We start from the raw sequence: 17,893 nt of genomic DNA on the forward strand, positions 1-17,893 counted from the left end.
TGAAGCAAAGTCTTTCAGGCCTTCCAGGACCCTGTGATGAGCAACGCCCAGCCCTGCATCTCCATACTGCACAGCAAGAGTAGCCTTCTCTGTTGGGACAAACGAAAGAAGTGTGTTTGTTCGGGGAACTTGTTGCTAGTTAACATCATGGTGGCTGAGCATAGATCTGATAACATCTTCAAGGCTGCTTAATCCTATCCTTGATGCGCCTCCAGCATTGGATTCTTCTTTAATTGATTGATTTGTTCTTTCTCTTTTGTTTCTTACTGTAAGTATCTGGCTGAGAAGCTGCTGTCCACAGTTCCTTTTAAAAGTCCAGCCTTGGCGGGTTCTACTTTCTGGGTTGAACTTTGAGGCAAAGTTCATCCAGCATGGCCTGTCAGGTGTCCAGGTCAGATGCCGTCATCAGACTCCTCCCCTTCACCTTCTCCTTCACCTCAGGATCTCTATTTGGTGGTGGTGAAGGCCTAGGTCACAGTGCAGGAAAGAACTCCAAGTGAGTCTCTTAGAGCAGAGATGGTCAAGGCCTTGTTGCTCTGCGGTCTTTGCTCTATTGGCCCCAAGCCTGTGGGGGGGGGGGCTAGAAACACTCTGGTGGGCGGGAGACAAATATTCATGACAGGACTTTCAGAATCCCAGACCAGGCAGTGTCACAAAGCAGGGTTTCTCTGTGTAGTCCTGACTGGCCCAGAACTCACCTGTAGACCAGGCTAGCCTTGGTTTCATAGAGACCTCTGCCTCCCCGAGTGCTGGGATAAAAGGCATGTGCCACCACCCGGCTTCACCTTAATCACTTTGGGGTGTACACCCAGTAGTGCTGAGCACATTTGCATTGCTGTGAGACCAATCTCTAGATTCATCCTGCACAACTTACTCGTTACTTAGTTACTAAGTTGTTACTTACTTACTAACATCTTACTAAGTAGGTCGCAGTTCTCTCTCCCCTATTGACAACCACCTTTCTACTTTCTGCTGGTACTTCATGAAAGAAGTGTTTCAGTTTTAAAAACGTATCTTTAAGCCGGGCATGGTGGCACACGCCTTTAATCCCAGCACTTAGGAGGCAGAGGCAGGCGGATCGCTGTGAGTTCGAGGCCAGCCTGGTCTACAGAGCGAGTCCAGGACAGCCAAGGCTACACAGAGAAACCCTGTCTCAAAAAACCAAAAAAAACAAAACAAAACAAAACAAAAAAACAACCAAAAACTTATATTTAATTATTCTCTCTCTCTCTCTCTCTCTCTCTCTCTCTCTCTCTCTCTCTCTCTCTCTCTCCCTCTCTCTCTCCCTCCCCCCCCCTCTCTTTCTCTCTCTCCCTCTCTCTCTCTCTCTCTCTCTCTCTCTCTCTCTCTCTCTCTCTCTCTCTGTGTTCATGAGTGAAGGTTCCTGTGGAAGCCAGAAGAGGGCATCTGGTCCCATAGAACGGGAGCAAAGCAGGCTGTGAACTGCCTGACCTGGGTGCTGGGAATGGAGCCCCAGGTCTTCTGCAAGAGGAGCCCAAGACTGGCTTGTTTTGATCATAATGTCATCGAGTTTCATTTATGTTGAGAGCGTGTTAGAACTCCCTTCCTGTTTACAACTGGATGCTATTCCCCGGTAGCGCGCGTTTTCTTGTCCGTTCATCTGTTGGTGGAACCCTGCGTTACTTCTGTCTCTCCAATAGTGTGCATAATGCTGCTGTGAACGCGGGCACACATTTCAAGACCCTTGCTGAGCCATAGGATACTTACATTTTGGGGGGTGTTGAGTATTAAACCCAGTTATTGGTTTATGTTTTACCACTGGAATATCCCCTAGCCCCTGGCAATTAAATGTTTGAGGACTATTTTCTAAAAGAGTCATGTGGTTTTACATTACAGTAGTGTATACAGATTCCAGCTGTACCATTTTACAACACCACAGCCATGTATACAGATTTGATTTTTTTCCATTTTTGCCAATATTTCCCCTTACTTCCTTCTCCTTCCTTTTTTATCCTTTTTTTTTAGCAGCCGTCTTAGATGTGAGGTGGTATCTCATTGTGATTCAGTTTGTGCTTATTCATCCTAATGACTAATGATTGTGAGACAATTTGTGTATAGTTTGTAATGTATATTTCATACCCTTCATTTTAAAGCTGGGTTTTTTTTTCATCTATTTGTGTTATGGAATTCTGAACAGAGGCTACTTCAGGGACACAGTTTGGCATTGAGCTGGCCGTTTTGGCCAAATTTCTGTTTAGGAAAAAAAAAAAACACCAAGAATAAACCAACAACCAGGTGGTGGTGGCACACGCCTTTAATCCCAGTGCTTGGGAGGCAGAGGCAGGTGGATCTCTGTGAGTGTGAGGCCAGCCTGGTCTTCAGAGGAGTTCCATGACAGCCAGGGTTACACAAAGAAATCCTGTGGGTTTTTGTTTTTTGTTTTTTGTTTTTGAGACAAGGTCTCTCTGTGTTAGCCTGGTAAGAAATTCTGTCTTGAAAACCCAAAACCAACCAACCAACCAACCAACCAACCAAAACCCCAAACCCCAAACCCCAAACCAAAGAAATGAACAACCCCTCACATCTTCCCCCAAATAAAAACCAAGTCCTAAGTCTTGAGCACAGAGAGACAGGCTTTTATGTGACTTTTGCTTCTTTATGCCCCATACATGGTAACATACAATTTCATTGGCTATTTTAGGGTAGAATTCTAATGAGAAAAAGGAAGAAATTGTAGGGGAAATACCAATACACTTAGACCAGTCTGTGCAACTGTTTTTCTGTTTTTCTTTTCCTTGGCTTTTAGAGCCCATGCTACAATGCATGTAAAGGTCAGAGGACAGTTTGCTGCAGTCTGGCCTCTCCACTATGTGAGCTTCAGGGATCTAATGCAGGTCATTAGGATTCATGGAAGTGCCCTTACCTGATGAGCCAATTTTCTGATCCCCAGAGTGTTTATTTTTATTTTTATTTTTGTGGTTGGGTTATTTTTATGTCCCAGACAATACCCCATTATTAAATAAATCACTTTACAGCATTTTTTCCATATTCTTAAGGTTATCACTCTGTGGACTGAGTCCTTTGATGCACAAGAGTTTCTAATTTTGACATAATCTGATTTGTATCTTTTGTTGTTTGTGCTTTTTACTTTGTACCTAAGGAATTATTGCTACATTTACTGTCATGAAGCTTTCTCTTACATTTTTAAAAAATTACATTTATATATAGTGTGTCAGTGTGTGTGTGCATTCTCACAAGTACATGTGCACGGACCTACATGTGACACAGGGCATGAGGGAAGTCAGTTCCTGCCTTTGACTCTGTGGGTCTCAGGAGCTGAACACGGTGTGTCAGGTTTGGTGGCAAGTACCTCTTGCTCGCTGAGCCATCTTGCTGGCTTTTGCTTAGGCTTTGGTCCATTTGGACTCCAATCTCATCGGTACAGATACTCATTTTTCCTACTTCTAATTGTTGAAAAGGTCGTTCGCCATTTCTCAGTGCACAACTCAGTGGCATTAGGAATGCCAGAATGCAGGCGGCACCGTTTCATGGACGGAATAAATAAAAGAGCGTGAACCTAGCACTGGTAGGCGTCCTCTAATCCATCACCCTCTGCTCTTGACTGTGGATGTAAAGCGACCGGTTCTTTCCAGCTCCAAACTGTAACCTGGGACTGAGTCAAATACACCCCGTTATCTCTTACGTTTCTTTTCATAAGAGTATTTCATCACAGCATATGGGAAAAGAAACTGAGACACCCTTGTTATCCAGAGGTATGACGTAGCCTTTGTGTCTTGAAATCGGAGCATCTGTGGTTCCCAACAGGGGACCCTGGCACTACGGATCCTATTAACATTCCACTGTAGAAGTGTATGTGTGTGGGTGTGGGCGTGGGTGGGTGAGTGGGAGGGTGGGAGGGTTGGCCGGCAGATCTACACCTCAGATTCCAGTCACACACCTGTAGCCCGGGCTGCATGTAATTCTGCTCCAGCTGTGATTGCTCTTGGAAAGCACTAGAATATATAGAAGGTGGAGGGTTGACTGACTGGGTGCGGGGACTTCAGTGACACAGCTATCTTGAGTCATTCTGCATGCTCGAGAGGGCTTTTGGTGACCCTTCTATAAACAAGCCCTCTTCAAACACTAAGCCTAAGCCTCCCTGGTTCATTAATCTGTGGGTGACACTGTTACTCTGGCCTGTCCTTGAAGCCTTATCTGGAGTGAATGAGTAATTGTTCACAGTGTCCCAGGAAAAGTAACAGAAAGCTCATTTGGAAACTCTGTGTGGATTGGATACACATCCCCACCGTCCCTTCCCTCCAGCCCCTGAAAAGCACTATTGTCCCTTCTTCTGTCTCTATGACTTAATCACTGCCCTTGTTCTTAAGGACCAAGGTCTATACAGAAAGTTCTGGGATTGTAAAAAAAGGGAGCTGGGCCCTGGGCTGGTAGGATGCAAGACAACGAGGAGCAGGTGTGATGGGCGGGATCAAAGGCTTGTAAGGCAGGCCCTGGAATTGTGGGTGCTATGCCATGTCACGTGGCCCAGCTCCTTTTAGCTAGCTCCTTCATCCAGGTGTAGATGTTACCAAAAACTTTCTTAGCTGTTTCTCTTTTGCGATCCGGCATCTCTTCACATTCTCTATTCAGAGCTGATGTTTCCTACTTCAGTCTCATTCCTCTTCTTTTTTGTCCTTCTTCCTTTCAATTTGTGAACCTTATTGAAATATAATGTTTGTTCAGTATAAATCTGTGAGTGTGTGTGATGAGTTTTCACAGTATGAACACATCCATCCATCTAAATTCAGATAGCAGAAGAGAACTTTGCCAGCATCCCAAGGGACCCCCTTCAGCGATTCCTCATGCTCTTCCCCGAAAGGTCTGTTCCTTTCCGCTTATGTGCCTCATAGACAACATGGAAGGAAGCAGAACACATTCTTTTGTGCCGCACTAGCATTTCTCCTGCCCCTTCCTCTTCCACTTCTTCCTCCTCCTCTTCCTCCTCCTCCTCCTCCTCCTCCTCTTCTTCTTCTTCTTCTCTTTTGTTCTGAGTCAATTCCCATCATGCTGATTGTCACAAATGGTCACTGTGTTGGTCTTCATCCCCTTCATGATGGAGGGGGTTGACTACATGAATGTAAGGTGAGGTCAAATCCACAATACAGCACAGGACAGAAGTTCCTCTAGCCAAGCCCCAAGGGGCTGGTGCCGGAAAATGGATGGTTCCCATTGTAGGCCCTAATGGAGGAGGGATGCACTTGCCCTGGGCTCTGCTCCTAACATTTCAAGGAGAGTGAAGCTTAAAATTGCTAAACATTCCCGGAAGAGCCATAAATCCCATTTTAGCTTGTTTCAATTGCAGAATGAAATGGTCTGTTTTCTTGGAGATTTTTATTCTTCCTTTTCAATCCCTTGTTCTCTAGTGACCTGGCTCTCAGCGTTCAGAAATAGGGCTGGTTGCCTTCCTACCTTCTTTCTTTCCTTTCTCCTATCCTCTGTCCCTGATGTGTGACATTTTTCCTGGGGAGACATGAACTAATATGTAATATCACTACAGATAGGTAATAGACAATAAACCAAAGTATTGATACTGCCAAAGTTTAACCTGGTGAACCAATGAGTTTATTGAGGTTACTTACAGAAATATAGGATCACTAACAGGTAGCTGTATCTTTTGTTTGTTTGTTTCGAGACAGAGTTTTTCTGTACAGCCTTGGATGTCCTGGACTCTCTTTGTAGACCAGGCTGGTCTATAACTCACAGAGAACCGCCTGCCTCTGTGTCCCTGAGTGTTGGGGTTAAAGGCGTGCGCCATCATGCCTGGCTAGGCAGCTGCATCTTACTGAAAGCCCACCCCAGTGTGGGTGTAGATTCATGAAAGCTGGAACCGGGCAGCTCTCTGCACAACTTGCCGGCAGCTCTACAGGCTGGAGTCTCCCTCTTCACAGCTGTCCTTAGTGCTTAAGTGACCTTGGGGAAAGAGAGATCTTGTAAAACTGCTAAGTTTTAGGGACTTACTAATACTTCTGAGTTTACTTCTTGAGTCTTAAAGGGCCTCCTTTGAGAACTTTCTGAGTCTTGGTGAGCTTTCCTCCCAGGGTGACACACTTTAATTCAGAGGAAAATGCTATACAACACTCCCTCCCTCCCCTTTTCTCTTTATCCCTCCCCTTTCTCAGTTTTGACAGTTGAATTTCATGGCTCCCTCGACCAGGAATTGAGCCAGTCTTAGAAGACATTTAAGGTACAAGGAGTCCTAGTTATTAGAAGATTCACCAAACCTTTCATTGCTTAGCTCTTTTAAAAGTCCACTGTACAAATGTTACTGTAACAGCCCGGGCAATTAAATCAGCTCGATTAATAAGTGACTTTTTATGTAATAAGTCATCAGACAGCCATCATTTAATCACCCTATCTCCCAGTCCCACAATGCTTTCTCATGTTTCCTGGAAGTTCCGCTGTGCTTGTCCCCACTTGCTACTCTTCTACCGTCCTAGATCAGATCACCCTTGCCTGTTGAACTTGAGGTTAGCAGAAGCACACAGTGAGCATTCCCCTGGGTCTGCCTGTTTCCCATCAGAGTAGGCATGTCTGTGAGGATGTTTCCAGAGGTGATGAAGTAAGGGGATCTGGGGAGAGACCTGTTAGGATTCTGCTTCAGTCTGCCTACTTGTGATGTCATTGCTTACCTGCCACAGGGTGGGGGGGGCAGGGGGGTGGGGGGGGATGGCCCTATCCAGGGCCATATAAAAGGACACATAGCCCCCCTCCTCTTCTTCTTCCTCTCTCTCCCCTCTCTTCTTCTGTCTCTCTGGAGTACCCCTCCCTCCTTTCCTTCTCTCCCCATGCTCATTTCATAAACTCCATATAACACAATATCTGGTACCTTGTAGCTATCATTAGCTTATATAAATATATAAAAAGACCAACCTTGAGTGTAGGCCTCACAGTCCGCTAGACTGAGGTCCCAGACTGAATAAAGAGGGAAAAGAAGCAAGGCAGCTAGCCCAGACATGTCTGGTTCTGCTCCCTGGTCACATGATGAGACTGCCCTGCTTCCTCATGCTCTCCCCACCCAGAAACACTGAGCCAACACAGGATGCCCTTAGGACACTCCTGCTGGCCAACTAACACAAGGAGGGTTCTAGTTTTTCTCACAAGCATCATTTCACAGATGGGAAACAAACTCCCAGAGAAGAGATGCTGGGCTCACCTTCCCACAGGTGGGCTGTGAGCTTGAACTGGCTGAGTGTGCTGAGGAAGCCATGTGCTCAACCTGCTTTAGAAATTTCTTAAGTTCCTTACAGTGATTTCGTAGTGCCATTTACCCAGGCAGTGCTAGAAACACCCACGCTGTTATGATTAATAAAAAGAAAATAAGCTGGGCGTGGTGACACACGCCTTTAATCCCAGCACTCGGGAGGCAGAGGCAGGCAGATTGCTGTGAGTTCAAGGCCAGCCTGGTCTACTAAGTAAGTCCAGGACGGCCAAGGCTAACACAGAGAGACCCTGTCTCGGGGAAAAAAAAAAAAAAAGAAAAGAAGATGCCAGGTAACAGATCCTATGTTATATGAGGTTTATTAAGTGAGTATGGAGAGAGAAGGAAATGGGGGAGGAGTACCCCAGAGAGAGAGAGAAAGAGACAGAGACAGAGGAAGAAGAAAAGAAGAGAGAGAGAGAGAGAGAGAGAGAGAGAGAGAGAGAGAGAGAGAGACCTCGAGGGGGTCTATCCTTTTACATGGCCCTGGGCAGGGTCAGGCCCCTTCCCCTGTGGCAGGTAAGCAATGACATCACAAGTAGGCCGACTGAAGCAGACCGCTAACACACACGGCTCAGGTCCTGCCTCAGGCAATGGAAGTGGGCTGATAAACAAGAAGACACACTAATTTTCCTGGTAAAGTAACAGACAACAAACACAACTGAATACAATTGTCCCTTGGTCTCTTCAGGGTCTGATTCCCAGAACATCCACCGTCCCTACACACACCGGGGCTGCTCAAGTGCCTGTGCCTTGTGTAAAACAGCTTAGCTTAGCATTTGGGTGTAGCCTGTGTCCACTTCACATCATCTCTACTTTACTTATGACACTTAATGCAGTACAGTGCAAATGCTATTTAAACAGATGTTCCTCTGCAATGTTTAGGGAACAATAACAAGGAAGAAATCTATGCGGGTTCAGTACAGTTGAAGATCTTTTTACAGAATGCTTTAAACCCACAGCTGGTTGAATCTGTGAACGTAGAACCCAAGGATAGAAACAGGATGAAAAGTGCAGACTGTGGTCTGTGCAGGCTCAGCAGGGACAGAGAGCCGGGGAATTTAGGAGGCTTGAGGAGGGGGAGGGGGAAATTGCCTTTTATGGTTTGTTGTGGTTGGGGACAGAGGAGAGCTCCCAAGGACTAGAATGTGCCAGTCAAACAAAAGGCCTGGAAAGAACAGGAAGTAGAAGCTTCTCTGGGGATTGGTCCTAGGAAATAATGGTATGGGTGACGGAAGCTGAACAGACCAGAGTGGGATGAGGACCCGGACGGGGTCTAGAGGGCAGACACAGGGCTGCAGGTCACGGAGCAGTTTGCTGTTCTAAGGCAGTGGGCCTCATCCTAGGGTTCCTGACCCCTTTGGTAATTGAGTGATGCTTTCACAGGGGTCCCATATCAGATATCCGGCATATCAGATATTTACATTCTGATTCATAACAGTAGCAAATTACAGTTATGAAGTAGCAGTGAATATAATTTTATGGTCTGGGGTCACCACAACCTGAGGAACTATGTTAAAAGGTCACAGTATCAGGAAGGTTGAGAACCACTGTTCTAAGGGAAACAGGAAACGGTTGGAGGGATTTAGGGGAGTGGCTAGCAAGACCCAAGTAACATTACCACATGGATCATCTAGGGATTGCAGGCCCACACTCAAGACTGCTGCTACCACCACCTAGGGGGGCACACCAGTGACAATAGGGTGTATTTTGGAGGTAGAGCTGACAGGACATGGTAAGGAATTAGTCGGGTGTCTGGAGAAAGGGTGAGGCAAGGGTGACTTCTAGGTGTGGCCCCTGAGCCTTCACACAGCAGGCAACACTTCTTCAGGGATCATCCTCTAATTCCTGTCCTCAGGACAGAGGAGGTGTCCAAGGAACATTCCCTCACGACGGCGCACGTGACAAAGTGAATTCAGAGGAGGACTTTTTGTTTTGTTTCACGTAAAAGAAATGTTCTACTTACATGTATGTACGGGCACTACACATATGTATGGGCACTACATGTATATATTGGCGCTACACATCATATGTATGGGCACTACATGAATGCATGGGTTCTACACATTCGAATGGGCACCACACGCATACCTTGTGCCCTTGGAGATCAGAAGCTCTGGGATTGGGGTGACAGGGCATTTGTTAATTGCCAGGTGGGTGCGGAGAACCAAACCCTGTAAGTGCACTTAACCGCAGAGCCATCTCTCCAGCCTGCATTTTACATTTTTGTTCAGGTAATTAACAACTGTTTAACATCAATTAGCTATTTACAAGTTACAGTTTTGTGGCATTTGATACAGTCACAAAGCTGCACAGCTGCCCCCCCCATCTCATTCTGAAAGTTTTCCATTACCCTCAATGGATACTTTAATTGAAATTTCCTTTCCTCCTTTGCCCAGCTCAGACAACCAGTAATCTGCTTGCACAAAACAAACCAAAACAACAAAACTTTTACAAATTTTGTATACTTCATATAAATACAGTCATACAATGTACAACCTTTTGTATCTGGCTTTTTAAAAATTGGCATCCTATATTTTTGGTATTTGTCCACATAGTGGCACTCCTTTCCTTTTATTGGCTGAATAGTATTCCTTTGTATGGGTGTATATCATATTTTCTTTATTTGTCCTTTGTGGATATTTGGGTTGTTTCTCCTTTATTGACCGTTGTTAAAGAGCGTTGCTAGGAACATTGGGATACAAGTTTGAGTACATTTTTCAATTCTTTTGAGTATATGCTTAAGGAGTAAATAGAGTACATGGTAATCTATATTCAGCTTTTTAGGGATCTCTAAATTGTTTTTCCGACACCTCAATAAAGCTGTGTCGAGGGGGAGAAAAAAAAAGAGGAAAGTGGGAGCCGTTTCCTATCTTCCACAATTATCATTTACAGTCAAATGACTGGAAATCTCTGGCTTTCCTCCTAATCCTCAGGTTGGAGAAACTAACTTCTGGGGGGCATAGTGAATTGTTGGTTCTGAAGCTGCGGGCCCAGAGCAAGACCCTGTAGTGAACACAGCTCCCTGGCCTCTCTCTCTCTCCTCTGCCTCTACTCCCCTAGCCTCTCTGCCCCCTATCACCGCTGCTGCTCCTGCTCGGTGACCTCAAGCAAAGTCCAAAGCGGAGGCGTCCCGCTCAACCGCTCTTGAACTACAACTCCCGGAAGGCACCTCTCCAGGCCGCCTCTCCTAGCCTGGTGCGCATGCTTTGGCAGACGTGGCACCGGGAACTCGGAGGCGGGGAGCGGCTGTGAAGTGGCCGTGGCTGTTGGCCGAGGTGGAGCTGGCGGGCGTGCGCGGGAGCCGGGCGCAGACGGCAGGAGGCGGCGGGGATGGCGCGGGCGTGGGGGCTGCTACTGGCGATCGGGGTGAGGCTGCTGGCCGGCGACACGTGGGTCCCGCATGGCCGTGGGCGCGTGCCGTTTGGGGGCGTGCGTGCCGGGTGGCTGCGGGGTCCTGGTCCTCCGCGCCCCTCGGGGGCCGGGCAGGGTGATCCCTCGCTCGGGGTTCGCGCTCCGGCAGAACTTTGCGGGGGCGCGGGTGTGGGATACCCTCAGCCTAAGCAGGAACGCCGGGCGGCTCCTGCACCTGTGTGAGTGTGGGGTGGAGGCTGCTTTCCAGTTGCTCAGCAGGAACCCTTGGTCGTGGGTTGGACCCCAGGAGAAAGGGATTGTAGCGGGCTGGGTGGGGTCGCCACCTCCAAGAGTTCTGCTCCTACACCTATGTGACGCCGGCTCCAGCCCCAGCCACTTTCGAGCCGTGTGGCGCCGCGGATCTTTAAACCCGTCTGCGTTTCTTCCATGAGATGGGGACCGTAAAGATACCCGCTAACGAGGTTGTCAGACGGGTCGGCCGGCTGAGGAGTCGGAGGAACAAGCTCGGCAGACTGCAAAATGATACCACTGGAGTGGAGGAGGGGTAGACCGGGGGTGCCGACTGTGTGGGGATGTGAGGACTTTCCCCGGGCATCCCCCGCCCCGGAGAAGTGGGGATGGGTGTGCCCCCGGGGCTGAGGTGTGGCTGTTGGGTGTATGACAGGCTGTTGTGGCCACCTTTCACACCTCTCCCATAACTTCTTGTCCCCCTTGTGTTGGGTCCATCTCCTTATGCCTACCACCACTACCACCAAGTCGGGCAGACTTGCTGCCCCGCCACCCCACTGCTTTCCCTTTGGGTGTGGCAAGGATGCTGGGCAGATGGGGGAAAAAGGGGTGAGTGGATTTAGACACTTGAACTTGCCAGTGCAAGTTAGAGGGGTCACCAGTTAAGGAGTGACCTTCGAGTTTTCTGTGTGTGGAAGTAAGGAAGCTCCCTGTTCTCTGCTCTAGGAGAGATCTAGGTTACATTGGATCTGTGTCGCGACCCTGTAAGAGGGTGGTTGGTGGTGCTTGATGTTTGCCATCAGTTTCCTGGAGCCAGTAGGTCTGACTCCCAGAGGATGTCAGTCCTTGAACTCCGAGGGAGGAGGCTTCTGCTTTCTTCCTTTTTCCCTCCCTCCAGTAAAAACAAGGGCTCAGGAGTCTGAACTTTTACTCTGTAAACATTTGTCAGCCACGTTGTTTGCCACCGGGTTGAATTTTGGGTGGGGAGCAAACTACACTTTGTGCCTGCTGTCAGGTGTTGCCTTAGGCTGAGCAAGTCAATCCTCTGAGCAAATAAGCTTAGAAGGACAAGCGCTTATACCCTAACTGCTGGTAGCCTGCCACAAGACAGCCTTTGCATTATCTGACAGGGAGAGGCCACCAGGGAGGCTCCCTGTGGGCTTTCCTGAGGTGGGCGGAGCAGCGTCCTGCAATAAATGTTTAGGAGGTGCTTCAGGGGTCTGGACGTCCCTTGCCTACAGGCAGTGAGGAACAGCCCGAGGTTTGTTCGAAGCACTGGCAGCTGCGAGTCCCAAACAAGCATTTTAAGTCTCTTTTTTCTTAAGGCTAGAGTTGGCTTGGTAGGTACAAGGTAGAAGCCTAAGAGCCTGGAATCCGGCAGTTAAGTGACTGCTGGTTGGGCCTCTGTAAATAATATAATGTAAAAGCTCTGTGGATTTGATAAGGGCTTCCTACGTCCCCAGGAGCGCTTTGGGTTCTTTGTTCATTCTGTGTTGACTGAAGGACACTGGGTGTGGCACAGGGGACATGAAGAGGAACTTACCTGGGTCTGATGGCACAGGCTTGGGATCCCAGCTAGTTAGGAGGCTGAGGCAGGAGGATCGAAAGTCCTGTTTGGGCTACAGAGTAAATTTAAGGGCAGCCTGGGCCGACCCTGTCTCAAAGGAGAGGAAAAAGGGGCGGGGGAGGTTATAGCTCAGTGACGGAGTGCTTGCCTAGCATGCCTTAGATTCAATTCTTTTTTTCTCCTTTCTTGTTCTTGTTCTTCTTCTTCTTGTTCTTGTTCTTCTTCTTGTTCTTGTTCTTCTTCTTTCTCCTCCTCCTCTTCCTCCTCCTCTTTCTTTTTTTTGGTTTTTCAAGACAGGGTTTCTCTGTATAGCCTTGGCCGTGCTAGGCTCGCTTTGTAGACTAGGCTGGCCTCGAACTCACAGAGATCCTCCTGCCTCTGCCTCCCAGAATGCTGGGATTACAGGCATGCGCCCCCAGGCCTAGCCCAATTCTTAATACTGTATGAAAATAAAAATAAAAAATTCAGTATCCCCTGTATCTATGGTCTCACTGTCCAGTTTTACGTTATCTGTGGTCAGGTATGTATGTATGAGAAGAAAGTCTATAGGCTCTGTACGATGTGCAGTTTCCTGCAGTTTCAGGCATCCGCAACTGTCTCCCCCCCCCCTCCGCTCCATAATGGAAACTCATGGGAAAGGGTTTACAGAGGTTTGTGTGCAGGGCTGCATCAGTACCACATCTTTTATAAAAAGCAAAGTGGAAGTAACTTAATAATAGTGGCATGGTGCAATACCTGTTGGCCTCTTTCAGATTTTGGGAAGTAATGTTTGGGTGTCTATAACAGATATACCATACACTGTGTCCCTGTGATGACAGATTTATTTCACTGTTTCGGATTTAGGGTGACTGATGTCAGGGTGCTAGCTCAGTCCGGTTCCAGGGCAGATCCCCTCCCAGGCTGCTGACTGCTGATTTCTGGTATCCTGTGTGGTGGAGAGAGGGACTGAGAGATTTCTGGATCCCCTTTAAAAGCATCTGATCCTGTTCATGCAGATTTTTACTTTTAAGTCCCAATAACCTTCCCAAGGCCCCACCTCTTCATACCCACCAAAGTGTGTATGTGTGTGTGTGTGTGTGTGTGTGTGTGTGTGTGTGTGTTTGTGGGTGTTAGGATTTCAGTGTATGAATCTTAGGGTACAACAAACTTTAGGTCCAACATTCAGTCAGGGGTTGTGAAGAACACAGTCAATCCAGTGACTGCTTCCTGTTCCGATATGCCAGGGTGTGAGTGAAGGCCAGCGGAGGAGGGGCGGTGGTGCTCAGGTGTAAAAACCAAGATTCAGAACCTGACTCCAGGCTGGGTGAAGCTGTAAACGAAGAACTAGTAGGACACTCAAATGCTGATTGTTCTAGAAGGTGGAGTGGTGGGTGACTTTTGTTTACTTCGTTGCTTTTTTAGTTTTTACATGTTCTACATAAGTTTATTTTTTTTAATTTAATTTTGTTCTATGCACATTGGTATGAAGGTGTCAGAGTCCCCGGAACTGGAGTTACAGACAGTTGTGAGCTGCCGCGTGGGTGCTGGGAATTGAACCCCGGTCCTTTGGCAGAACAGACAGTGCTTTTAACCACTAAGCCACCTCTTCAACCCTCTCTCTATAAGTTTATAATCAGAAAGTTAAAAAGAAATTAAAAAAAAAGAAATTAAAGGCTTCCTTAGCAGGCTTCTTTAGTCTTCTAGAAAAAAAATCCCTGGTGGCACCTGGGACAAGTTAGCCCCAGAAATGCCTCACAGACTAAAGAAGCCAGCCCCCCCTTGGCCTGAGAGCCTGCTTCCTGCTGTCCAGTTGATGCTTCCTGCCTGGCGGGACCCTCCACAAGGGCCATGCATGCTTTGTTATAGGGTGTCTGGAGTCACAGAATGGAGAGCTCTCATAGGGCTCAGTAGCTGTCTCCAAGTTCAGTGCTTCTCAATTATCTGGCAAAGGACTCTGCTGGACAGTGGCAGGATTTTCAGTAGTGTACAGACAAGCTGCAAAAATAACAATAGTGAATGGATTTAAAAAAAAAATGAATCCAAATATTCTCTGTTAAAAACTTGCCCAGGAGTTGGGCATGGTAGCACACACTTTCATGGACATAAGTCAGCACCTTGCTTTAAGAAAAGCCATCTGTGTGCTGGGTGTGGTCACACACGCCTTTAATCTTAGCACTTGGGAGGCAGAGGCAGGCAGATCTCTGAGTTTGACGCCAGCCAGGTCTACAGAGTGAGTTCCAGGACAGCCAAGGCTACACAGAGAAACCCTATCTTGAAAAAAACAAGAACAGAGTTTCTCTGTGTAGCCCTGGCTGTACTGGACTCGCTTTGTAGACCAGGCTGGCCTAGAACTCACTGCCTGTCTCTGTCTCCTGAGCACTGGGATTAAAGGTGTGTGCCATCACGCCCAGCTAAGTGAGCCCAGGACACCCAGGACTACAAGAGAAACCCTATCTAGAGAGAGAGAGAGAGAGAGAGAGAGAGAGAGAGAGAGAGAGAGAGAGAGAGAGGAAGGAGAGGAAGGAGAGGAAACAAGAAAGAAGCCCAAAATACCCTCCAAAATTTTTTAAATTAAAAAAAGAAAAACTTGCCTGGGGCTTTGGTTGTGGCTCAGTGGTAGAGTACTTAGAATGTGGGCGGCTCAGGGTTCATTGCCCAGCAACGCACACACATTTTTTTCATGTGTACATTTTGGATGAAATGTTTAGCGTTTTTTTTTTTAACTGAACTTAATGGTAGTATATTGAGATGTTATATTAAAAAGCCCACTATTTATAAAAATTGTTTAAAAATAGACAATACATATATTTACAAATATATTTTTTGAGAGATAGCTTGTGACGTCTGAGAAGCCGTCTTACTTGGGCCTCTTTATTTTGCTGGGAATTGAACCTTGAGCCCCTCCAGTGTTCTGCAAGCACCCCACCCCCCCTCAACCCTCAGCAGGACCAAAGAGAAGAGCCAGGCCTGTTTGAATTATTAACTGGTTTCCTCCCAGTTCCTTCTCTCCAGTTTGCTTCTGGTGGCATCATTCCCCCCTGTGGGGGCTAGAAGCTCAGAGCCCAGGGGACAGTGGGTGCAGGTTCTGAAGGCATGTTCACCCCGTGGCCTCTCCTCAGAGCTTTTAAGGTACACTGAGGCAGGTTTTCTTCTCCTCTGGCACCATTATATATTTAATAGGCCTTTGTGGGCTGACCTGGGGACCTAATTGCCGTTGATAATGCTGCTTGGAGCCGAGAGTGCACTTTTCCCACAGAAATAAACACATTACCAAGGAAGTCTTAAAACATGTGTAGGGTACCTAGGTGGAGCTCTGGCTGAGTTCCACATGGCTGCCAAGTGCTGATGGCTGGGGATTCAGGCCGGGGCAGGCGGTGGGCACTGAGTGACAGAGAAGACCCTAGGAAAGAGTTGGTCACACAAGGAGGGTAGATTCCAGGCTCTCTGACTGCTGTGATCCTTGCCTGGCTGTCTTGCGGTGGGCACTTAGCCTAGGCCCTGGTGTACGGGTGATGGACCGGGTAGCGTTTGGTGGAAAGAGTGAATGCTGCAGACAGGGAAGGAAACCTCCAAGATAGATGCGAAGAATATGAAAAGAGGTCCGGCTGGTGGGAAGGGGGACCAGAGTCTGATGGTGGGGATTAAGCCTGGGAAAGTGGACCAGCAAGAACCTCAAATGTCTGCCAAGCCCCGGGATTGGATTCTGTAAGGCCATGGCGAGACAGACGAAAGTGGTTCTTTAATAACACCATGGGATGTGGAACAGTGGATTGAGGGGAGAGGTTAAGCATACTTTGCCCAGAACATTTTCTTCTTGCTTTCCTCCTTGTTATCTGTTAGAGTCAAGTGTGATGTGTTGGAAAGGAAGCAGGCTTTCAGCCAGCTGATGCTCCTTAGCTGTAAGGCCTTGGGCCCCCGCGCTTCACTTGTTTGTAAATGGTGGTAATCGCATCCATTTTGCTGGGTGAAAAGGATTAGAAACAGTGCGAGAAGCCTGCGGCAGGTGCTTGGCATCAGCACGCGCCTCGGCATCCTTGTAGGCTGTTGAGTACTGGGCATAGGACATTGGTCTTATGCATTGATGGGCCAGGCTGGCAGGTGTGAACAGGGGACCATGTGATATGGGTGCCAGGTGGTGGTAGGGCCTGTGCTGCTGGGGTTCACCTTCAGGGCCTCTTGGTGCTGACTCTTGCCTGCCTTCCCCCCTCTTCGGCTGGACTTGTGTGGAGACACCTGGGGATTGGTTGATGCGTACAAAGAGGCCGAGGAGTGAAGTCTCTGTTTCTCTCCCTTCTGAAAGGCGATCCTCTCTTGGGGACAGAGACACCTGCCAGACCACATTAATGCCTAGAGGGTTTCACCCCAGCTTTGTGGTTTTCTTCTGTGAGCCTTTTCTGTGTGGTTCATTGTGAAACTAAGCGCCCCAGGTTAGAAGCAGCTGTAAGGAGGGCATGCGCTCTTTTCCGCTCTTCCATACTGTGGAAACTGTCCTAAGCTCCCGCTGCTATATTTTGGACCCAGTTGGGGACCCAAGGGTTACCAGTGTTTCACCCTCACCCCCTGGTGGGCTGTCTGTCCCTTCTGCTGCACCCCCCCCCCCCTTTTGCAACAGACTCCTAAGTCTCTGGCTGTTCTAGTGACTGGATTTGTGACAAATCTTACATGTTTTGTAGAGGGACTTAGGGCTGACCCAGTTGGTCCGAACGTTGTCCCACTTCAGTGTGGCATTAGGCCCTGTGCTAATGTGGTTGAGTTAAGCTGGTTAAATACTGTGACCGCAGAGTTGGATGAGTCTGTAGACTGAGGTGGGGGAGCAATGCTGTTTCATAAGAGCGCCTAGTACGTGGCTCAGAAGGCAAAGGCGCTGTGGCTGCCTTCAATGTTTAAGTAGCCAAATTGGCCTTGTTTTTCTGGTGTGGCAGTGCCACCTGCCCTGTAGCTTCCCAATGGCTGTAGTGGGGGCTGGGTGATGGGCAGGGGTGGGGGAACAATGGGACTGGCTAGGTACAGCTGGCTTCCTCCTCTCTAAGTAGCTCTGGCTTGCATCCCCTTTGGCCACCCGGTACCCCATGCCAGCCTTCTACCATTCCTTCCCAGCTATTAGCTTTGCAATCGTGCACTGGGGGGTTAATGGCACTCAGATGGCATGAGGTTAGAAGAGCCTCTTTGCATCTCTTTATTCCTCAGAGTCACACCGGGGCCCCAGTTGTATGTGCAGTTTTCAGCTCATTACAGCTTTCTGTAGCAGGCAGGGGTGGAGTTCCATCCCCTCTAAGGAACACCACCATTCCTCTAGCCCTTTGGCGTCTTGTCTGTCAGCAGATCTTTTAGACCTCGTTGGCAAGTGCTCACAAGGTCCATGGTGAGAGCAATAAGCTGGGTTCAAATGTGCAGGTGACTTAAGCCAGAGGCAATGAATGCCAGGCTGGGAACCTCCATTGTTGGGCCAAGTAGGCAAGGGTCCCTAGGGGTTTCTTTTCATCAAAAGGGCCTCAGCTTGCTGCATCCTGGGCAGAATATTGTCC

General features: G+C 48.1%; 1 protein-coding gene across 1 annotated transcript in view; it reads left to right on the forward strand.

Annotated features, from left to right (window-relative positions):
• Window positions 1–10,450: 10,450 nt before the first annotated feature.
• The window catches only part of PDIA5 (protein disulfide isomerase family A member 5), a 91,275-nt gene continuing 83,832 nt past the window's right edge, over window positions 10,451–17,893 (forward strand). Inside the window, exon 1 of the mRNA XM_084802390.1 lies at window positions 10,451–10,588. Within this exon, the coding sequence (XP_084658516.1) occupies window positions 10,553–10,588 (36 nt within the window). The 5' untranslated portion in view covers window positions 10,451–10,552. The remainder of the gene's footprint in view (window positions 10,589–17,893) is intronic.

The sequence above is a fragment of the Acomys minous genome (assembly GCF_964271855.1).
Source record: "Acomys minous genome assembly, chromosome: 11".
Classification (NCBI taxonomy): domain Eukaryota; kingdom Metazoa; phylum Chordata; class Mammalia; order Rodentia; family Muridae; genus Acomys; species Acomys minous.